The sequence below is a fragment of the Pempheris klunzingeri genome, chromosome 6 (assembly GCF_042242105.1).
Source record: "Pempheris klunzingeri isolate RE-2024b chromosome 6, fPemKlu1.hap1, whole genome shotgun sequence".
In the NCBI taxonomy this organism is placed as follows: domain Eukaryota; kingdom Metazoa; phylum Chordata; class Actinopteri; order Acropomatiformes; family Pempheridae; genus Pempheris; species Pempheris klunzingeri.
The window spans coordinates 17221019-17245910 of NC_092017.1; the positions used below are offsets into that span (position 1 = coordinate 17221019).

Consider the following 24892-nt stretch of genomic DNA (forward strand, 5'->3'; position numbering starts at 1 on the left):
GATGGAGAATTTACAGCCTCACTTGCAGCTCTGTGAGGTTGTATTTCAGTGCTTTGTCGCTAACGTCAGCACGCCAACATGCTTGCAGTGATGATGCAAACACGTTGATGGTTATTATGTACAGTGGGGCAAAAAAGTATTTAGTCAGCCACCAATTGTGCAAGTTCTCCCACTTAAAAAGATGAGAGAGGCCTGTAATTTTCATCATAGGTACACTTCAACTATGAGAGACAGAATGGGGGGAAAGAATCCAGGAAATCATATTGTAGGATTTTTAATGAATTAATTGGTAAATTCCTCTGTAAAATAAGTATTTGGTCACCTACAAACAAGCAAGATTTCTGGCTCTCACAGACTTGTAACTTCTTCTTTAAGAGGCTCCTCTGTCCACCACTCGTTACCTGTATTAATGGCACCTGTTTGAACTCGTTATCAGTATAAAAGACACCGGTCCACAACCTCAAACAGTCACACTCCAAACTCCACTATGGCCAAGACCAAAGAGCTGTCAAAGGACACCAGAAACAAAATTGTAGACCTGCACCAGGCTGGGAAGACTGAATCTGCAATAGGTAAGCAGCTTGGTGTGAAGAAATCAACTGTGGGAGCAATTATTAGAAAATGGAAGACATATAAGACCACTGATAATCTCCCTCGATCTGGGGCTCCACGCAAGATCTCACCCCGTGGGGTCAAAATGATCACAAGAACGGTGAGCAAAAATCCCAGAACCACACGGGGGGACCTAGTGAATGACCTGCAGAGAGCTGGGACCAAAGTAACAAAGGCTACCATCAGTAACACACTATGCCACCAGGGACTCAAATCCTGCAGTACCAGACGTGTCCCCCTGCTTAAGCCAGTACATGTCCAGGCCCTTCTGAAGTTTGCTAGAGAGCATTTGGATGATCCAGAAGAGGATTGAGAGAATGTCATATGGTCAGGCGAAACCAAAATAGAACTTTTTGGTAAAAACTCAACTTGTCGTGTTTGGAGGAGAAAGAAAGCTGAGTTGCATCCAAAGAACACCATACCTACTGTGAAGCATGGGGGTGGAAACATCATGCTTTGGGGCTGTTTTTCTGCAAAGGGACCAAGACGACTGATCCGTGTAAAGGAAAGAATGAATGGGGCCATGTATCGTGAGATTTTGAGTGAAAACCTCCTTCCATCAGCAAGGGCATTGAAGATGAAACGTGGCTGGGTCTTTCAGCATGACCATGATCCCAAACACACCACCTGGGCAACGAAGGAGTGGCTTCGTAAGAAGCATTTCAAGGTCCTGGAGTGGCCTAGCCAGTCTCCAGATCTCAACCCCATAGAAAATCTTTGGAGGGAGTTGAAAGTCCGTGTTGCCCAGCGACAGCCCCAAAACATCACTGCTCTAGAGGAGATCTGCATGGAGGAATGGGCCAAAATACCAGCAACAGTGTGTGAAAACCTTGTGAAGACTTACAGAAAACGTTTGACCTCTGTCATTGCCAACAAAAGGTATATAACAAAGTATTGAGATGAACTTTTGTTATTGACCAAATACTTATTTCCCACCATAATTTGCAAATAAATTCTTTAAAAATCAGACAATGTGATTTTCTGGATTTTTTTCTTTTCTCATTTTGTCTCTCATAGTTGAAGTGTACCTATGATGAAAATTACAGGCCTCATCTTTTTAAGTGGGAGAACTTGCACAATTGGTGGCTGACTAAATCCTTTTTTGCCCCACTGTATAATGTTCACCATTATAGTTTACTTTTATTATAGTTAGCATGCTAAAATTACGTACCAAGCACTAAACACAAAGGAATCACTTAACTCACCTGTTTGCTGGAGATTTCGTGATTCATTTGCCTACGTGTGAGGTGTGGTGGATCTGCAAGTACAGGCACAAAGACTCACACAAATAAAGACGCAGTCAGGTAAAATGTGCCCATGTGGGTGTTTTGTTTAAAGAATCTCTTTTGGTGATGCATATCATTTTCTGGGAAGAGAATGATTCTGTTGAACTATCGAGATAAACATCTGACCACAAATAAAGAAGTAGTAGAAATTTTCCAATGACGACATTATTCTTTAGCTCACAAATGCCTCTGAATACCTACTCCCTGTTCAGGCTCCTGCTTTACGTCATGTAGTGGCTTCAATACAATGAGAGTAATCTGAAGAGAAAACAGTTCAGTTCAGAGTGGATTTTATATTTGCTTTGTTATTGTTTCCCTCTTGTTTTTATTACATGCTCCTCTGAAAATATACACATTCAGTAATGCGTGGGTGTGTAAAAATACATGATTGTTTCCGTGCGTTGTATCACGTATCGAGAACCATGATTCACTGTCTCTCTCTCTCACACACACACAAATACAAACACACACTTGATGGGACCCAAACTGTCTGAAGAGATAAAGTCCTTTGGGTCAAGCGCTCGAATGAGGGACATTTCTGTTTTCTTCTGACGTTGCTGCTGTTTTACATAATGATTCAGAACTATGTCCCATTCAGGATTACAGCTCAAAAATCTGTCCTCACCAGGAATGTTGTTTCACCTTCTCTGTGTTTATTTTCCTCAGTTTTCAGGGTAATTGGCATTATTTCCTGTATTGTTTGGGATTTTAAGATGCCGAGCTCCTGAACTTTGCACTCCTTGTTTTTGTTAGCTTGTGATTTTGGTGATGAGGGAATTTAAACATATTCTAGTGTTGCTGAGGATACAATGCTACAAGGCACAAGGGGTCACTCTATGGTTTGATTAACATGAAAATAAGTTATGGCTTGCACAGTTACTAAACCCATACAGTATGATGTACTATAGTACACCACCACCACCAATACCACTTAAAAAGACTCCACTTCTGGACTTGAACGGTCTACGTCTAAAAGAACTTTGTCCAAACCTTTTTGTGTTCATCGTGTCATTAAATGTCTGTAATGCAAATATAAATGCCTTTATTGTCATTGCACATGTACTATGAGATTCAGTGTGCAGTACCAATACACACTGGAGAAATATAAAGGTCAAATACACAACTTGAAATATATAAAAAATATCAAATATAAGATAAAAAGGATAAATAGGCATGGAAAATGAAGTAAGGTGCTGTGCTTCTCATGTGCGTTTGTGAGTCACAGTCTCAGATGTCTCTGGATGTGACACTGCAGTTCAGTTAAAAGCTCAAAAGTGGATGTTTTTTTTGTTTTACTAATTCCAGGGAATGTAATTGCGTTATACTGAACGTGTTTTTGCCCGTGAAAGCAGTTAGGTGGAAGAAATTTTACACAAACAAGTCAGTTAGCGATGATAAACATCTGATGGCACAATCATACATTTTCATCTGCTTTACTGGCCTGTTGAAGTAGGAGTGTTCCCTGTTAGTTGTTGCCCCCGTGCCAAAATGATCAAAATGATTAATTATCATATGGACTAAGGGTGTAAAAAGAGGTTGCTAATCGTCAAAATGTTTTCGTTTCTGTGTAGCGACAGCCTTTGGAGGCTGTTCCCACCCTGTTCAATCATATGTCCAGGCACATTCTTTGGATTTAAGCTATGTTTAACTCACTTACAGCATTATATAATCTTGTGTAATAACTGAACTATGAATCCCCCAATAGGCAGCCTCTGAAGGAATTCATGAGGTAGGGCCCTAGTGAGAAATATCAGGATGAACACACATACCTCAGCAGAAAAATACACCCAATGATCCACAAAAATACACCAGACTTTAACTCAGAGCTTGTTCTGTGAACGGGCAGCACACACGTGATGGTAAATTCACTTTATTTAACACTTACTTTTATTAGCAGTCAGACAGAGGGAAATAAATGGTTCAGGTCAAAACTAACAAGCCAGTGTGTTTCTTTGGAAAAGCTGCCCCATAAACCTGAAACCATGCACAAGGTTCACGTGCATATTTCATTATTTCAGTTTCAGGTTGGTCAAGTTGCCCTGAACCAACCCCTTGTGCCCTTTCCTCTGGGGAAGCCCTTCTTTTAGCAAGTGTTGAGTGATATTTGGTCAGTCTGTTTGTTGATCGTGTGCTCAGAGCCCCACAGTGCTTTGCTAAAGGCCAGAGGTCTCCCAGGTTGGGCTGCTGAAAGTGACCACTGGCCAGGACCCCAGGCCCCAAAATACAGCACTACAACACCTGACTTGTTGCTGCGGTGGTCCAATGAAAGTGGACCCAGCATGTTGGACTGTGACGCGCCGCAGCACAACCTGGTAGTCTTCGCCCTCAGACCAGAGTAAATAAACACAGCCAGCTATACAAACACTTTGGCTGGGGCTGGGAAAGCCCACGCACAGCCCGCTACTAAAGGAGGGCGTCTAAGTATAGAGGGCCTGCTGGAGCTGATGTCGCAACATTGTTTTTAGAGGGAGTTGTCTCCTGGTCCATTTAGAGAGGAGTAAGAAGTAATGTTTGGCTAATAAAAACATATCTAATCTTGAAATAATTTGAAAGCCCCTGCTGTGTGGGCTGTGTACCACTCAAAATCAAATTACATGTGAACTCATGACAGTAATTTAGAAGCTTTTTCACAATTTTTTGCTATCTTTTTGAGTATTTCCACAAACTGAGAAATAAATCTACTTGTATAGTGTTTACTGAAATTGAGTCCTAATATTTTTACATTTCATTTTCCTTTCCACCCTGTATGATATGCAAGTGGAATAAAAAAATGATTTCATTACTGTGTGCCAACCTGCATATGAACTGAGTTGTTTTCCATCTCCTCTGCCTTATCTGAGGACTGTATGAAATTGTTTTTGTCAGACAGACCTTGTGAGTCTGCATCCGGACATTATGTAACTTTGTAATTCAATGATTAGTCAGTCTTGTCAGGGGAGTAATACAGAGGAGCTATTTTCAACCTAACTCTTCATCACCCATGTAAAAAACTTCATTGAAATATTATGGTTGGTTGTATTGCTCTCTCACACAGATATGCAGTTTTTAAGAGCAATAAAACTGCGATAAAATAAAACAAGGGCAGAATGGGAAAGTGACCTGTTGTTTTAAAAGATGAGGCAGAGAGGTCACACGTTTGATTCCTGGAGTCTTTCAGTGTCTTTGAGCATTACACTAACCCCGTTATTACCACATCGTCCTCCAGGGTTCATATTGTTACTGCCACTGTCTACAACTAAAGCTCTGTTTTGTATTATTACATTAAAGGCAGCAAGTGTTGTTTGGTGTTCATATTGCAAACCTATAAATCCTGTGTAAAATTTGCAATTCTGGGTAATTAGAAAGTGAACTAACTTTTCTGTGCGTTACATTCAAAAACTGGCTTCACTGTGTAAAATCATATTATAAATATGAGATGTTTTACTCTTTTAGGTTAACATTCGACCAAATGGACGCCTTCAGTTTTACTTTGAGCACAGAAGGACAGATTTGGTTTTGAACAACAGTGGAAACTGAGTTTGAGGTATATGTACTTCCATATTTTTGCCTTTACTCCGCAACATTTCAGTAGAATATATTGTACATTTTACTTTTCACAATTATTTGACAACTATAACTAAACATTAGCAGATTGGCATTTTATACAGATACCATATTTATGAAATATGATCTTTTTTTTTAGCTTAATATACCCAACATTATATAACATTTTTAAAAAGCAACTCAGCCTTGAGCAGCTATGTTATTAGAATGCCACTATTGGAATTATGTATCTAGTAATTAAATGCTTAATAATCTATTGAATCATTTGTAAAATGTCATATAATAACTGACATACTGAATAATGAGTACTTACTCTTGATACTATACCTGATAATACTTTAGGAGAATACTTAAGTATGATTTTATGCAGGACTTGTACTAGTTTTTATTGAAACAAGAACTTCCACAAACTTCTCCTGTGTGTATTACAATCTGGATTTTACATTAGATTTTCACAACCAGTGATCTTTTACTGAGGCCAAATTAGGTTGAAATTTCCGTCAGGGAATTTCTGACATGTATGTTCTCAGTGTTGCATCTAGATCTGAGCAGCAGTTCATGATGAAGTAGTGCAATTTTTTTATTTTGGAGGTATTTTTGTCCACGTGTGACAGACAAGGGCTGACAGGAAATGAGGGGAGAGATGTGCAACAAAGGTCCCCAGCTGAACTTTAACCGGGGACTTAATGATTCCATGGCCTTTAACCCCAAAACCACCAGCATGTCCCAAAGTGAACCTTTTTTAAATTCTTGATTCATGCTTCATCATGATTAGAGCTGATGTCACTAAACATAGGACAACATCATGGTCTATTTCTTTTTCTTTGTGTCATGTGTTGATCTTGTGACAAACTGTCGTGCGGCCGAGCCCAAGCCTTTGATATAACTTCTAGTCATAAGTTCATTGCTAATGAGTCACCATCAGGGGATAAAGTCATTAACATAGTATGGGTGAAAGTGGGTAAACAAGTCACTTTGAGTGTCTAAAATGCCGATGTAATATCTGTTTGGAAATATTTCCTCTTATCGAAAAGGTTTAACTGATGGTGGGGATCATATTTAGTTACACATGAGTCATGTTAGTCATATGAATTTAGGCGTGAATTGTGAAATCACCTGGGCAGTATTACAGTCTCCTGATAAGAGCCGTGTCACACCTATCATTTCTGTCTAAAGCAATGATAAGTCATCTTTAATCCTTCCAAAGCAGAAGTAGCGGTCAAATGTCAAGTATCAAATTGAATTGAAGGAAGGTGCAGTAATTAGCTTCAGGCTACACCACTGGAGATGTACCTCAGAGAGGAAAGTGGACATCAAATCTGTTTTTTGGCGTATATAAAATTTCTGTCATACACAATGGCCTCTAATGACAAAGCAAACACAAGAATTAAAAGTTAAAACTGGAGAGAAATGCAATATCAAAACATATATGTCATTTTCATAATGATCGAATGTGGTCTGTTTTATGCTGCACGCTTAGAGGTCACAATAGTCATCGCCCATATGTATGAGGCATTTCCTGGACATGGCAACTGGCCAAATCATGTATTATACTTACAATGAATGTGTTAGTGTGCTGGTGAATAACTTTCAGCTGAAAAGATCTATCTATCTATCTATCTATCTATCTATCTATCACATTCACAACATTACCTTATGCCAAGTGAGCTGTGTCTGAATAGGCTTTAATATTATCCGGAGATAAGTGATTCATTCAAAAACATCTCCTGCCGTGACTGATTTAGATCTGTGGCGCCTTTTGACTGCATTTTTACAGAATGAATGTTTCAGATTTAAATCCCGAGTAGATATTCAAGTATTTAATAAGATGCTTCAAAAAACACGGACAGCTGTTTAAGTTTGGCGAAGTTTAAGGACACTGAGTTTCACACGATTACAGTCCTATGAGAAACTGTAAATACTCATGTATACCCGTTAAAATGTATCTGTAATTTGTAAGATTATCCGATGCATAATCACCAAATTATGAACAATTCATCATCTGAAAACTAACATCTGCCTGCGGCTGGAGGACGCGGTGGGATGTAAACCGGAAGTGACGACTGCAGAAATAGTTTTTGACCGAGTTATTATTTTTCTTTTTAATTCAAAATTGTCGACAGGCTTAATAATTTCAGAAACGGGTCTTAAAAGAAACAAAATATTCAAAAGTTAATGTGTTTATATTTTCGATAACAGAAGTTTGACCTCTGTACCCAGGATGCACTTCGCTCTTGCCATCTTGTGGAGCGGTTGGGTTAGAAGAGCGGCAGGCAGGAGTTAGCTGCCTGTTAGCTCACTGCCGCTGTGGTAAAGTGGTTATCTGTCAGCTAGCTGCTAGTAGCAGCTGCCAAATGTGAGCTGTCCACACGGAGAGAGGCAAAACTTCACCGACTTTGAGACGTCTTTTCTGCCTACTGCTGGATTATATACTCTTTTTGAAAAGCCCGTGGATTTGTTTACATCATGATGTCGCACATGCTGGTGCCGAGGTAGGGAAAACTAGCTAACATCAGCTAACTCTGCTAGTCGGCGAGAAATACATAATATAGCTGAGAGAGAAGAGTGGGCTGCGAGACCGGGCCCGCCTCAGACTAAAGTACCGGCGGCAGCTGCTGAACAAGAACTTTGACAAGGGCCTGTTTGCAACTCCGCTGCCGGGACAGAAGGAAGGCCGACCGGGTGTCAGAGAGGCCGAAGAGGGAGAGCAGCAGTCGGCCGTGTGCTGTGACCGGACACCGCTGAACGTTTCGGTAGTTTGGCAGGGTCTGGCCCTGGTTGTGACACTTTTCTCCGACACGAGAGAGGAAGAGGAACAGTATGGAAATGTCCTGTGACGGTACGTGTCTGTGTCATATCCTTCAGCTGTGAATTACTTCGCAAGACATTTGTCCAGCACTCCGTTTTATCTGGGAGCAGACAGGCTTGACGCAGATAGTCAACATGTCGAAAATGCCAGCCAAAAAGAAAAGTTGCTTCCAGATCACGAGTGTAACGCAGGCTCAGGTGGCAGCCAGCAGCATCACCGACGACACCGAGAGCCTGGACGATCCGGACGAGTCCCGGACAGAGGACGTGTCGTCGGAAATATTTGACGTCTCTCGGGCCGACCAGGGTGTTTGTGAGAGGAGTTCATCCGAGGAAACCTTAAACAACGTAGGAGAGACCCAGGAGGGCCAGCCGCCGACCACAGGTCCTGTCAACGGGGGGCTCTCTTATAAAAGTATAGGCACTGGTCGTGTCACCCCACATAATTTAGGAAATGTGCCTGTGGCAGCTACAGCCCAGCCCTTTGTCTCAAGCTCCCCAGCTACCCATCAGTCGACAGCCATCAGCACGGCCCCTGCTGCCACTGTCTCTACCAACGTGGCTCACACAACTCCTGTGAGCACCAGCTGTAGTTCCCGATTCAGGGTCATCAAACTTGACCATGGTACCGGAGAGCCCTTCAGACGGGGCAGGTGGACATGCACTGACTTCTATGAGAGAGATTCAGATTCAAATGTCAATCGAACTGTGGATAACATAAAGCCAGCTGTAACCCTCGATCACAGTGTGGACAGGGACAGTGGACTAGGGACCACCAGTAACTCTGTGGTCACTAGCAGTGCTTTTTCTGCACAGGCTTTGGAGAACACCGCTGACAGTGGCTACTCCATCGGGCACCCCGCCCACCCTCACCCTTCAGAGCCTCTGCAGCAAGGCTACAGCTTGGCTCCTCAGATAGGGAGCGGAGCAAGTGCCTTTCAGCCCACAGGGTATACAACTACAGCATCACAGCAACCGCAACAGGCTCAGGTCAATATGCAGCCTGTTGCTCCCCAAAACTTCCTCTCTAATAGCCTCAATGGTGTGCACCACGGTGCCATGCATCATAAGTCTCCCATCATGCCTCCTGCCACGCAGGCCCAGCAGTTTGCCTATTCTATTCATCCCACTGGCCTCTCAGCTGGCCAGGCCGACTATCGTCAGCAGCACTTTGGCTCAAGCACTCAGAACCTTCCTGGGTCGGCCCTCCCTCCAACCAGCCAGGTCGCCTCGCCTCTCATCTCCACTGCTGGTCCAGGAGCCCATGGGCTGGGCGGAGAGGCAGCCTCAGCCCAGAGCCTCCATCTACAAGTTGGCAGTGCACCAGCCATGGCCCCCATCCTTCCAGGAAGTGGCCAACAGCAGCTTGGCAACCAGACTCAGCCTTCAGGAGGGATAGGCATTGCCCCTTCCGTCACCACCACCACCACCTCCCACAGCGGTGTCCAGAATGCACCTGCCACAGTGCCCAGTACCACCAACACCCCGCCAGGAGGACTTGTCCAGCCCCAGGGAGCCCACGGAGGAGCCACAACAGGCCTTCCCTCCGGCTTCAGTAACCAGGCAGAAGATAGTAGGCAGAAGTCTGACGCCCTACCTCAACCCAGTGCCGGCATGGTGCCAGGGAAAGATGGTGTTAAGCCTTTCATTGGCCAGGGCCTCAACCTGCCCACCCCTGCGGTCAACAGCCTGTTTGGCATCCATATTACCATGGACGTGGATGAGGACAGGTAAGAGGATATAATGTAAAAAAAAAAGTGAAATGAGTCCACTTTGGTAATATCGCTTACTGCTTTTTTGTTCAGCTGTGTGCAATCAATAGTACGATTATTATTATAGTATGGATATCGGTTGGCCTTAGTTTATGGGGGGAAAAGCTACAGTCTTTAGCAGAAGAAGCACTAATATTAGATTGTGTGTATCTGGACCTTCATATTAAACATTCATATTACCTTCATATTAAACATTCTTGTTGCATTTTACAGAGGTGTGGTCTTACTTCACACTATGGAGAAAGTCTCTCCCTTCACCAGTGCCAAAATTAGGCACGCCATAACCAGAAGTGTTTGGTTGTACTTAAAGAATAATATCGCACTACATATGTTTTTGTCAGTTTTGTTTTCAAGTGTAAAATTGTAAGTTGTGAGGAAGGAGGGATTAGAGGGATAGTGAGCCAATGAAAACTGACAGAGACGGGAGCAATATTCAGTTTGTAATTAATAGGCAGCCCACACAACACTGGATAGTAACTCGCCTCTTTAGACACCCACAGACCCCTCCCTCAATCCTCCATTCAACCATACAGGCTGTTTGGGTTTAGGGGGCGTTAACAAGCACTTGGATAAGTTACAACATACGCAGAAGCTGCGTTTTACAGCTGAGAGCGGAATAGCGTCCCAAACATAGGCAGTCGTTTTTTATTCTCCTGTCTGCCGAGAAGCCATGGTTAGCATACTTGCCCTGCGCAGTGATCCCAGCCTCCCAACTTTAAACCCTTGTAAATACAGAATCCTCACTTGCCTACAGTTCTCCTCTAATGTACACACTGACGGCAGCTATTTTTAGGGTCTGTCGGAGAGCTTGAGCTGAAGTGTTGCCACTCTTTGCCATTCCAAGAAAGCACAGGAGAGTTGGGGGGGTGATGTTTGAGCCAAAAATGACCCAGATGAGACTAGGGATACACACACACACACACACACACACACACACACACACACACACACACACACACACACACACACACACACACACACACACACACACACACACACACACACACACATACCTAGTCTGTCCTGTATTTATGTAGGCCTCAGTGTTTATCATTGTGCTCTGTTCTGTTCTTCAGTGCTTATTATGAGTGTTACAGCTAGAGGAGGAGGTGTGTATTTGTGTGTCTGTTTTCGGAGGTTGAGGCCTGATTTTTATTGCTCATAGTGCAGATATTCCTGAAGCTACTCAAATAAAGTATCTTGGTAAACCAATAGAGTTTATCATACAAGCATCACATATGCGTTGATTATGTGCGGAGGAAACATTGCATGTTGTCCCTGATTTCATCAGAGGAACAGCCAGTGCCCTTTTCCTAGTCGTGTGTGTGTGTGTTTGAGAGAGAGATAGAGTGAGAGAAAGGGGAGTGACATCAGTGGCTGTCTGTGTAGCTATGGTGATGCTGGCAGCAGGACAGGACGTGTTGGGAAGGTGGAGAGGACCGACAGACGGACACACACACACACACACACACACACACACACACACACACACACACACACACACACACCTGTGACAATGATAGCAGGCACGTAAGCCACTGTGTCTGGGGCAGCGATGACATGGCCAGACTGAATCAGCAGTACAGTGTCTGCCTTCTGCTCTGCTCTCAGACTTGAGTCCTTGTTAGGCCTGCCCATGTCCATGTTGACACATCAGCTTAACGAATTGCTGACTTGTTGCTAACCTGTTAGAGATTAAAGCTTCTCCTCCTTGTTCTATGCACTCTTCCTCATAGCATCCATAAAATTCACACCAAAAAAACTTTATGAAGCAGCCACATAGGGCGTATATAATTACAGTGTAAATGTGTATGTTAGGCCTTTGTAATAAAATTGAATCCCCACATCCTAAATCTAATCGCTTAATCTGCATAAATATTTGGAGCAAATTTTTAAACTTTTTCTCTTCAACTTGTAACAAAATTGCTGCACAGCCAGTAATGCTTCAGTCACATTTTGTAACCATTTTCCAGCAAAATGGTGCCATCAGAGAAACAACCTGCCTGTTATAACACAAACCTGACCTCAATTCAAGCGGACCATAACTCATTGGGTTGCGTGGGAAGGATTACCAAATTGCTGCTTTTCACTTAGCACAGCCAATAGGGGACACCACACAGGTCAAAAACTGTACTTTCCTGTCCTGTGGATGTGGGTTGGTGCACTTTGTCATTTTGTTATGATAGATGACCATGTAACGGCTTGTACATGAGCGGCTTTTGGTAGTCTGAAATGACTCTAGAGAGGCATTTCATGTGTGCTGAATTGCATGGAATTCCAAATTGACATTTGAAAAACCCGATTGACCTAATCTGACACCATTCATGTCAATTGAACAGCTGTCCAAGCTTTAAAAAAAAAAAGAAAAAAAGTTCTTTTGAAAAGAGTTTCTGCTAAAAATGCTCTTGGTGTTTTTTTTTTTTTTGTTTTTTTTTGATCACTTTGCACCAAACTTTGTACAGTGCATCAGCATGCTTGGTAACTATAAACCAACCATACTGGACAATAACATTGTGGCCAGTGAACTGGAGAAATCAAAGACAAGTACGTCAGTTTTAATAAAACTTTGACCAGTAGTTTAATCTATAATGAAAACAATATTAAGACTGGATAAGACCATGTACTCTTTGCATAAGTAATGAGAAGAGCATTTTGTTGCTTTTCACAAATTCTTCTATACTGAGTCTGCATCCTGCATATGTGCACATGTATACACACACATATGTTATATTTTGGTTAACCTCAAAACTTGTGCAGTTTTGAGCGAGGTTGAGAGGCCCAACGGCAAGTTGGCGGTTTATAGGCATAATTTAAACTATCATCACTTGTAATTAAAATGCCTTGTTAACTCGTAATGTTCCTGTAAATCTCCGTGAGGATCAAAAAAACTAAACAAACATATTTCAAGAAACACACCCCAGTATAACGGGACCCATATTTTCAAACTTTCCTCCGTCAGAGGTGCATTGTTCTGTGCACGAGCTCAGCCTCATCGAGGAATCCGCTCCAAGTTTCATTGTTTGGTTCTGTTTTGAATTAGAGTGCATCACCAAAGTGGAACAAAGCATTGTGGGGGTGGAGTCGAGAGATTAAAATGATTTCCCCTCAGCTTGGAATGGTTATCGTATCTGCTCAGCACGCTGCTTCTCTGCCAAATAAAGTGATGAGGCTGCCCCTGGGACAAATTGGTTTCCCTCAATAGGAGCACTTGGCCTTTAACTCAATTACTTCTCCCAGGACAGAGCTCCCTCAATTAGGAATGTTAATTATTAATCCATAATTGATTTCTCAAACAGAGGAACAATGGTAGTCTGATTGTGTAGTGGAGGGAAATGCAGTCTGAAGTTAATTCTACTACACAGTTTAATGTACATCATCACATTTTATTCAACAACTGAGCTGAAATAAAACTGATTCATCTGATTAAGGTGAATGAGAAATATTGACAAATTGTGTATATCCCAAACGATTAATCTGTTTCCTTGCATTTCATGTGTCACTGGAGGAAAGATTGATGATATGTTGTTGATATATGTTGAGTCATACTGCTCTTATGATGTCAGCGCAGTTGACGCCGAACTCCTTCGACAATGTGAAGTTCAGTCATGAGCTCTGGCAATAGGGATGTGTGCGATTAGTCCACTAGTGGATTAAACATAGCCATCCTCACCAGAAATACTCAGTTAAAGACATTATTCAATGTTAATTATTATTTAATGCACAACACCAGTTAATTGTTGTGTGTAAGTTGTTACCCAACACCAGCAGCCCCAGCGCTCGTCACCTCCCCGCGTTTGTGGGGGAAGTGGAAGTGGCACAAAGATAATGTCTTAAAAGCCCGCATGTTTTGGGAGTATTTTGATATTGAAAAAGAAAACAAGGTCATGAGGAGCCTGTGTCAGAATAAACTGGCATGTAACCACTGGACCGCAGCAATGTGTAACTAGGCATGTGGACAGTAACCTGCAGGCTGCTGGTACAAGCACTGCCAGCCACACTCAGCACACCGGCATGACACAGTTTACCGCCCTAACCAGAAGGCACAGTGAACCCACTCGGTCTGAAAATATAACGCAGCTCATCACTGAAATGACAAAAAAGATATGCACAAATTTAGGCCACTCGATAAGATTTAAATTTCCATTTAATTCACAGGGAAATAAGGGGCTTTTACAAGCAACATGGGGTGAATTGGTGCTCTGCAGTATTATAGTTATTTATCTTTTTACTTAAAAAGTGTGTGGTGGCAAGAATCACCTTTTACTACATTTTCTTGCTTCCATTTCACTCTTCCTATGCTACCTGAAGTGTGTGCTAGAGGCCTGCTCGCCCTCCACCCTCCGTCACTCTCCACAACAGCCTGACACCGGTGATTGCTCCATTTTTCCTGGAGGCAGTCTCAGTGTCCGAGTCTTACTGGAAAACTGTTTGACTTTTTTCCAAGGCTGAAATGATAGCTTCCTCAGAAGGATTACAGTTTTTTGTGAGTTAGTAATGTTGAAGCATGAGTAGCATGGAGGTAGTTTGAATGACTACAAGTAGGTCTGCAGCTGCAGGCCTTTTCAAAATGACCCTGCCTCACCTATTGTGCATATATATATACTCATTCACTTTTGAGAGCGACCCAGTTTGGCCATAGTCTGCTGTTGGCTACTGAAGAGTATGAAATATAAAAGCCTGAGTGAAGGTTATTGTTCCCAGTCTGTATGGGGATTTTAACCTACCGTCATCAAGTCATAAGCATGGTTTTATAAACTAAAGTTTGTTTCCGCCAAGTTAAAAGACTCCGCTTCTATCAGCAAACAAGCCGATGACCTCGGGCCAACAAAAGGAAAGTAAACCAGCTGCTAAATTTACAAATATAATGATAGCCGACATATGATGTCACCATGCAATTGTGGAAACTCAAATACACACAAGATTAATTTCTCCTTACGCACACTGAATGTCACATAAAGTTGTAATCTGATCGGAAGCTTTATGAAAGGTCAGCTGCAAAGTGTGAGCTAGTTCAGCTTTGTGAAAACTGTGAGTTGTCCACCTCTAAACGGGGTTGGTCCAGTCTTACCTGCAGCTGGGAAAACAGTGGTACCTCTGCCACTGGTAGAGAGTAATAATGTTGTTGGGTAATAGTGACAAAGGACAACCTTTGCTGAGGTTGGCAGTCTTTTGAAGCAGGCGCCTGCTAATATACGTTAACACTGGATTGACTTGAAGCTTAGTCGGAGCTTAGCAGGTATCTAGATGGTTAGCTCTTTTAATGGCTTTCAGATGACTGTTTTGTGTCAGAATAACAGTGTTTTACTTGTCAGTCAAGAAGTGGTGAATGGCTGCAAGGTATAAAGAAGAATCTAACAATGATTTTGTTTGTCCAATTAATCCTCCTTTTCTACAACACATATGTTCAGTTCTGACATGTTGTGCATTGACACTGGGATCTGAGACTGAGGTAATTGTGACATGCCTTTGTTGTAAATGTTGAGCCCTAAATCTGAGGCCAATATAGACACATAGCCTTTTAGACAGTATTTTGTCAAATCTCTTTAAAAAGGTTTGACGATATCATCTTAATTTAGTTTTCTGCCTGGGTCTCGTAAGCATACTGTCACACCATTGAAGAGACAGTTTCAGTGTTTCATTGCTTCAGTTGGGTCAATGAGCAGAGTTTTAGCCCTCACTGTTGCTCATGACTTGCAACGACACATTTTATAAAAGTCTGTTCTTATTGTCAGATAATTTAGTCTAAAAATATCTTTTGGACAGAGATATATTAGAGTTTTAAGATGAATATTGGAAAAGGTCTGTCTGAGCCAGCCTCCATTGATCGTTTATCTGACTGTGTGCATGTTCAGTACTTGTGCTGCTTCCATTTTACCTCTTGGCAGTTTGACAGTTTAACACAAAGGGGGAGGCAGCGAGGACAGGGTAGGATGGAGACTCAGGTTTGGTTTGGGGGGTGTGTTTGTGTGTGTGTATTGGGGGTTGTAGTTTGGTTGCAGCAGTGCCTGGAAACAAGGGAGCAGCTTATTTTCCACAGATAGCTGACCTGCCTGAACTTCCAGGGGACACATTCCAGGAGCCCTGAATGGCTGTGATTGTGGGACGCTGCGGCCTGAGCAGACGGGTCTGCACCAGCTCTGTTTTTGGGCTGGACCACTGGCCATGCCTCCTGTCTGTCCCACTCTAATGTGGCTGCTCTGTCTCTCCGGCTCTTGTTCTTTGTTTATCCCTAACTGACCTGTTAACACGCTCTCCCTCTCTGCTTCTAAACTGCTGATGCAATTTTTCACTTCCCATTCACGCCATTGTTTTTTCTCGTCTAATTAATCAAGAGAGAAGCTTCAGCTCATGCACAAACCTCTCCAGTCTTTGCTTTTAAATTAGGGTGAAAGTTTTGGTGTTGAGCAATCACCAGCTTTTTTTTTTTTTTTTTTTTTTTTACAAGCATAATAACTGAGCAGAGTTGGCTTTTAATGATGTCTCCTGGAACTAAGCTCATAGTGCTCATTAATGGTTTTCAACTAATTTGGTCCTATTCTCAAAGACGGCGCTTCTGTCCTGCACAGAAACAGAACAAGAATAATGGTTTTGCGCTCCTCATTTTGCAATGGTATAAGTGAATTTTGTTTAATTTTGAAAGATGTCAGGTTTGTTATATTTTGCCAGTTTTATGAATTTTTTTGAAAGAAGCCAGCGGTGTGAGGCAAAGTGGTTGAATGAGTTAGCATAGCAGGACCCACCCTGTTATCTCAGCAAGATGTGGTCAGGGGATCACTTCCAATTAGAGTGGACCTGCCAAAGCAAGTAAACAACCACGCTCCTGGCGGCCTACCATAACTAACTCAGTTTGTGCTGGAAGCAAGGCCATTGAATCAGCCGCAGAGTATGTTGCAGGCTGTTCCAGGAATGAGGACAGTGTGTGCAAACTGTTGATGTTTGTTGTCTTTCCCAAAATGGTCTCAGTACAGAACAGGTTAGACCCCCTCTTCAGAGAGGTTACAGCATGTTAAGTATGCACTGACTAATGTCAAAGGAAGCCCTCTGACCAAAGAGTAAACCTGTTGACAGGCCCTTGTTACCAGTCTGTACTTTCCACATGGAGAAGGAGGGCTGCATTGAGCTGGGGGATTGCGTAATCCTCCAGTGCATGTGTCATAACTTTGGCTTGGGATGTTAACAAGTTAAGAATTCAATCGGAAATATGCAAAATTAGCATGTCTATTTTACATCTTGGTTCCATGTGTGTTTTCCTGAGCTCGAAAAATGCTAAATGTTCATAGAGTAAGGATAACGGACCAGGCGCCAGTTGACAAAGACATTTTAGACTGGTCATTCGTGTGGTCAGCCAGTGTTTATTAGTATAATGCAAGTTATACAGTTTGTCAAAAATAAGACTTATTTTAAGCCTAAAAAGTTACCGCGTTAACCTCAGAACTAAGACCCAACAAGAGTTTCCATGTTAACAGTCGGTGATGCCTGCTGGGTGCTGACCAGTTTCACTAAATGAAAAATGAGTGCAAAATATGGCTCGTACTTTGTGGTTTGCAAACAAAGTTGGGGAGTGAGTAATAAGAAGGAAGGAGCAATCTGAAGACATTACCGATCGAGTAAACAAGAAAATAATGGGCAGATGAATCAGTAATGAAATAATTGCTGGTTGCAGCTCTTGTGCTCACAAAGAAAAAAAAAAACAGTGATGCAGGCTGTTTTCATACCACAACAATAGCATGGTAAAAAGGAGTTAACTACTCATTATGGTGACGTTCACCCAAACGGAAGCCACCTGTAGCCTTAAGCTCCTCCTCTAACACCCCAATGTGGTGCTGTCTTGTGGCATCGGCTTATATGGATACTGCTGTATCTGCTGGCCCAAAACTGCAGCATGCAGAGCACCATGGAAGGCGGTCTGTTAAAGGACTTAAATCTGTTTTAACTCTCTTGCAGTAAGATATTTTTAGTGAAAACAGAACCCCTCATGATAATCATGGTGCTTCCGTGTTTCCGCGCATTTCTGATTTTGTTGTCTTGCCATAGGTTTACAGTAAAGTCTTGACATTCTGAAATAAAATCGAGGAAGTGAAAGAGAGAAAAGTTCAAAGACTGTTTATGCGACTTTGCAAGCTCAGATGCAATTTCTTGACAACTACTGAGCAGAACTGGCCACATCTCAAAGTTTCTTTTCGCTGTTGTCTCTGATTTTTGATGATAAACAATAATAAATCGATCAATAAAGCTGACCACTGAGCAGACCTCAGTGTGTTGACAGGAGGGATGTGGCATATAAATGTCTTCAGCTCTAAATGAGCTGCCCAGTTGCTGTAGAAAATGTAGAGCTATGTCTTGCAGCCATTCAGTCTCCCAGAGTGGGAAGCAAGGGCTGAACAACGGGGTTTCAGTGCCTAGGGCCACCCGGAGCCAGAGATGACTGAACAGTGAGTAATGAGGATGTGTGGAAAGCATGGCAGGCAGCTGCATTTGAGTCATCCATCCTCTCTCTGGGCTCACGCTTGCTTTCAATGGGTGTCGCGGACTGATCAGGCCCACTGGTGCCTGTGACTGTTCATCTGTTCTCTATTCCTGTGTGTGTGTGTGTGTGTGTGTGTGTGTGTGGTATGACAGTGTGGGATTGGCTGAAAGACTTGTAGAGAGCCTCCAAGTTAAAGAGAGAGTGAATTGGAAATTTTAGGGGGTGCTCATGTTTGGGTTCTTCTTGGCGTCTCCACGGTCAGGGAGTGTTTCTTTTCATTTACCAATCACTGCCTACATTGTTTCTTTTTTTATAATCTGTTCCAAACTTCTTCCTCCGGGGTTGTCTGTGGGTAAGTCCACGCACAATGAGACAAAGCACTTCTAGGATAAAGTGCATACCTGAAGCAGATTTGGCCTGGCCTGTTCTGGCATAGAAAATAAAAAGGGTTAAAATTCCTCAGTTATGACTAAAGGTAACCCTTGAATTTAGTTTTTACTGTTTTGAATTTGTGGATTCCACATTTCTCCAACAAAGAAAGAAAGTGATACTAAAGCCAGGCATAGGAAAACATTGGCTGATATTAATTTCACCAAATTCACCAATATAAGGATCCTCTAAATTTATCTAAAAGATATATACTGTACTGGGCAATTCACTGTTAAAACATGAATTTAATTTCTCTCTATGGATATATATGTAATGGTAATACCATTTCTAAACAACCTCAAATATAGCTTTGGCATTTCTGTGCTGATATTTCTTGTTATTTAGTGGTCAACATGTATGCCAGTATGATGTGTATCAGCCAGGCTAATTTAAAAGTGTAGCTGTCAGTGATTCTAAACTTAATGTTTATCGATTTTAAGAAGTTACAGCATGGGACAAATGAGAACCATGCAGCGCAGCAATTTTTTTCCAAAAAGATTAGCTTAAAACCTAATAGATGTATTATATTGACACATTGGCAAAATATTCAAGCATCTAATGTGACTGCAAATGCTTTTTGCAGCAGAAAATACTTATTTTAATTGAAATGTCTGCCCATTTTACATCCTAGATCAATATACTGACTAACTACAATGAACAATAATTGGCATTGTTGATTAATCTTGCAATTAACATTTCGACTGATCAATTATTTGTTTCTTCTAAATGTCAAAACATTTCCATCGAGCCAAAGATGACGTCTTCAATTAACCAAAAGTCCCAAACTAATTTCTTTGTCTTACTAACAAATCACAAAGAAATGCTGGAATCAGGCCTCTTGACTTACACAATGACTTGTTAATACATTTGGTATTGATATCTATACTGTTATAGATTTTGTATTCTGACTAAATCAATTGTTCTTCAGTCAGGAGGTGATGTTTCTGTGGTGGGTTCATTCTTAGTGAGTGAATGCGAGCACAACCTGCTCTGAAGGCCAACTAAGGTCATATCTGTTCTGCAAGTTCAATCTAACATCTATGCAGGCAATGCAAATTCTTCAGGGTGCTTTTTTTTTTTTTCTGTCTTCAGCTAAGAAAGGCGCAGGTTTTGTAAGAACCGAAGTTTCCTGCTCTGCTTTGATGTCCGCTTTCATATTCTGTCAAACGCTTCCTCCGTTGTCCTCTTCCTCTTCTTCCTCGTCAACCTCGTCTCGAGTGTCTCCTCTCAGCAGCAGCGAACCAGTCTCTGCCCCCCCACCTCCTCCACTGTCTCACTATGAGCAGTCCCCTGCAAGGAAACGGACGTGAGTCATTGTGGCTGTGTAGACTGATAACTGTTTATTCACTCAGTTGAAACAGAGGTGTCGGAACAGATGGCACCTTGTTTTATCACAGAATCAGGTTGGATTTTGTCGCAAGTATTCATTCTGTTTTTCAGCCAATGAGGCCATGCAAAAGATATCGTTTATCTCCTAGCTGCCAACTAATAGCTTCCTGTTATTATGTGATTAAGTTGGTATGTGTGTAGAACTACTACCACTTACAAAACTAGCTTTCCTTTTGTCACTCTTTGTTGGGCTTGTTGCATCATGCCGTCGTGATTCAGACTCTGTACACTTGATTTCTTCAATAACAATGCTGAGATCGGTAAAAACTCAAGCTGTCATAGTGCCAATCGGGGGGCCTTTCATCCTCTTGAAGCTCTTTAATCAGCTCTTGTAACATTCAGTCTTCTTTTTAGCATTTATGAGAAGCAGCTAACCATCATCAGCCATGTTGACCCCCTGGTTAGCACTATGGTGAGGTGTGACTACTGGCTCATTCTGAACTTTTGCACTTTCATGCCTCTTCATCTGAGTCAGTCTTTGAGTTTAACATGTTGAAAGTTTTCACCAGCATTCTTGTATATCTTACAACTGTGAAATAGGGCCACAGGTGAAAAGCAACAGCACATTTTAACTGAAGTACATCACATTAAACCCTAAATATATATTTTTTGAAATAAAAAAAAAGTAATTTTCTTAATATTTATGGTCTGTCACCAAGAGACCTTGCGAATGTCCTGAAGATTTATCACCATCTTTTTGATTTCTACTATTTAGCTCTCTAGCTATCTTCTCATGTGCCACTTTGCCCATTTGCCACCCCCGGCTCCGGCTCAGAATGAGGTCAGCCAAAAAGCTCCATACCAAACAATGGAAAATATTCTGCTGCCGCTTCCTGTGCTGTCAATGAATGCACCTGCAGCTGAAACCAGGAAGGGCCGTGTGTTGGCATTTTATCACTGAGCTAGGGTTGCAACAGACATGTTTGACAGTCCCAGGAATGTCCATTTCATGGATGTAAGAGGATGCCAAAGGTGGTAAAATGTAGGTCTCGTGGAAAAAGTGATATTTGATGGGATAGCCCTCTACTGTGCACGTCTTGAAGGAACACATGCAACCAATACGGGGGACCTTCTTGTAAACGCTTTGCTCTGCAGCGTCACCAGAGGCCAAAAACTCCTCAGTATATGATAAAATAATAAAACATAATGTGCTGCTATAGTTCAGATTACTCTGGTAGTGAAACCAGGCAACACTTATTACATAAAGAACACTACCTGTACAGACATTCATTTCTCCCATACAAAGACCTAAAAGGAACCGTGGTACTGTATGCTGCCTGTACGCTAAGGACGCTTTAGATCAAGGAAAGTTTACCATAGGGTGTTCACTGTAATGCCCACAAGACACACCCAGTGTACGGCATGTAAAAGGAGTTGGTTGTGATTTGTCACAGGAATCTGCTAGTTTATTTTCTGCACAGAGATATGAATGCCAAGGCAACCAGCAATACAACAGCCGTGAAGCCCTTGGATCAAAGCCAGAGTATGGTATTGAACAGTTGCAGTAACACCTCCATGTTTGGAAGTGTGGCTCTTTCTGGGACCTTACATAATAAACAGAAGGAGCGTATACTAAGTGTCACACTGATGATTGTATGTGCAACCTTTTCCATTATTTCCATATATCTTGTCAATATAGTAATAACAGGTATCATATCTTAAAAAAACAACAAGTTTGTCATGCTTGGTGTTGTGCTCTACTCGCCCTTTGTACTTCTTGTCAATCTGTGCTCCACAGTTGCCTGGCATGCCTGCTCAACCCAAGGCAAAGTCAGTGGAGAGTCACAGGCCAATGTTGATACACAGCAGCTGACAAGCAGATACAGAAACAGTCCTGAGGGATAGTGTGGCAGAGTTCACTTGGCCGACGTCACGCTTCAGGAACCAATTCTACACTTTATTTAACCGACTGAGTCAATGAACTTGAGCCCTGTTAAGTGAAATTGAGCAGATAGGGTGGCTTTGTAGCTCCTGGCTGATGTATCAGCTGTCGCCCAGCTGAACGAGCCACCTCAGATCCTAAATTATACTGACTCATCAGTACTCATGGTAACAATTATGTGTAACCCGAGCAGAAATTAACACCGACTGCTTTCGAGAATGCTCATATCAGTGTGACATATTTTCACCATCTTTCACCGACTTTACATGTTTGCCAGTCTTTCTTGAGGTGTTCAAGCCTGCCTTTAACATAGCTGAAGCTTAAGCTGTGATTTTACTTACTGAAGTTTTTTTGAGTTGAGTCACAAACACCCCAACAAACTCCTATTCTCTGTCCTACGTGATGTAGCCTCCCATAGGAGAGTGGGCGGGGTTGCGTTGTCAGCGGTGGTTAGCTGCACAGCTGGGACTTTGCCTGACTCGGGCATGACTGCAGGCTTGGCCCCATGCAGAGGGTCACGTCCCTGTTTGCGTTTGAGCCTCTTCCTCTCTCTCTCCCACGGCATCTCCTAATCACTGCGTTATGAGAAGAACTTCTCCAACTGCTGGGTCACATCTCATCTCTCTGTCCAGTTTATTCAGCCTCCCCCTGTAGCAGGCATCAGCCCAAAAACCTCTGCAGAGTTAACCTCTCTGTGCATTCAGCAACATCAAAGAGTCCGCTGCAGGAAAAACAACTACAGGAAAGCTACCTGCAGTTTAGAACCCAGCGTTTGCAATGTGTTTGGTCTTACGTGTCGTGCTGCCTGTCCTTACGTTCTTTGACTCTATAGAGTGAAGATCCCTTGTTTTTGAGTTATTTTAAAAGGAGGAAATTGAATTTGTGTGCCTTACATTAAAACCAGGAGCTTTCCTCAAGTGACACGAGGGAGCATGTGTTCATCCAGGCCCATGCAGCAGCCTTTTCTTAGGCAGCTTAAGGACTGAATGGGGTTTACAGACAAAATCCCACTTGAGACTTTATTCTTCATCTTGAATATGTTGTGCCATGATTGTTAACCTGTCTGTTAGCAGGGATTTTTATGGGCATATTTGTTTTCATAAGTTCCTGTTCAACAACATGGAGCTGGAAACTCATCAGACTATGGTTATGCCATCGTGGTTATATCCCATGTAATCCATGGCATTTTAATGACAATGTTTTCAGATCATAAAATAGTCATTTAAAAACTAATCAAATTGTATAATATGCTAAACCACAGATTGTCAAAGTGCTCCCCCTGGGCCAATGGTGGCCCTCAGAAACATTTTGTGTGGCCCCTGAACGTGACATGAAATGCATGCAATACATCATCTGCAGTGGATTTCAGTCATTTAATTTCCAACAGCCTGCATTATAATACACTACACGTCTGTCAGGGTAGGAATGACAACTTGTAGAAAGCTACTGGTCGGATGGCAACTAGTGGCACCTCAGGAGTGTTGTGGCAATTGCGTTCTGTCATCAATGCTAGTGCTGTTTGCTAAAGTTAGCATTGGAGAGGGGATGCAGCCAGACAACAAAACAGTTGCGACCAGAGGGAATCAGCACCTCAAGTCTCACGAGCAAGAGAAGCTCTGCTGATGTAGAAACAAATTCATAATCACTATGACTTATTCCTGGTAATAACAATACTAATACTAACAACAACCATAACCAATAAACCATTAAAATTGAAAATCTCTCGCTTTTTCTCAGTGCTGCAGAACCCCTGATCTAAACCTTGCATACTGCTGCAAACAGTTCGGCATATTTGACTTAATAGGCTCTTTGTGTGTGATAAAGGCTTGTGACAGTAACATGGCTTTGGCTGCTAAATCCTATGTCAAGCACATATAATGAGAGCAGGGAACGGCCTCTCAGATCTGACAGTGCGGTGTGACTTTGCTTCAGGCAAGTTACCCAACTGTGAAACCCATTTTTTTTTTTTTTGCATCTTTTTGCAGGGTGGTGACTCAGTTTGTCTTTTAACATAGCACATTGTTTGGTGGCGCTCTTATTCAAAATACCTCACGGTACACAGACTACACGTGTTTGTGCTGTTGCATGAACTCAAAATGTCTTTAATTGCAAAGAGATATGTCCAGAATTTATGACATTTGACCTTTTGGATATCAAATGTCATAATTTTATCCAAATAGACATTTGTGTGAACTTTTGTCGCACATGAATTCTTGAATTATGGCTAAAAACCTGTTTTGTGAGACCATGTTTGACCTTACCAAAATCTAATCAGTTAATCTTTGAGTTCAAGTGGAGTTTTGAAATTTGAAGGAATTCCCTCAAGGCGTTACTCAGACATCATGTTCATGTGAAAGCGACAGGTGGATGGATGGACATGCCAAAAACATATGTTTTTATGCCTCCAGCCATGGGTGTGGGCTGAGTGGAGGGATAAAAACACTACGCTCCCTGAAAGAATTTAGATGATATCTCAGGAGTCACGTTAACAAGCAGTGGCCTGAACTGGAGGCACTTCACCTATATTTTACCTGTTTTACCATTTGCACACTAAGGTACTACTTTGAAACGTCATTTAAGTATTAGCCTCCAGCAAAGATGCTAGGTGTCTTAATTTATTGGGTCAGGTCAGGATCTGTGTTGTCAAACTTTTCCACCCAGAAGGCCTGTAGCTCCTGCTGTTGTGATGCTGATATTTTGCTTT

General features: G+C 42.2%; 1 protein-coding gene across 2 annotated transcripts in view; it reads left to right on the forward strand.

Moving 5' to 3' along the window:
* The first annotated feature begins 7691 nt into the window (after window positions 1–7691).
* Window positions 7692–24892, forward strand: part of tsc22d2 (TSC22 domain family 2) — a 36041-nt gene continuing 18840 nt past the window's right edge. For both annotated transcript variants that reach the window (XM_070832229.1, XM_070832230.1), the window contains exon 1: window positions 7692–9979. In XM_070832229.1, coding sequence (XP_070688330.1) covers window positions 8385–9979 — 1595 coding nt within the window. In that variant the 5' untranslated portion in view covers window positions 7692–8384. The remainder of the gene's footprint in view (window positions 9980–24892) is intronic.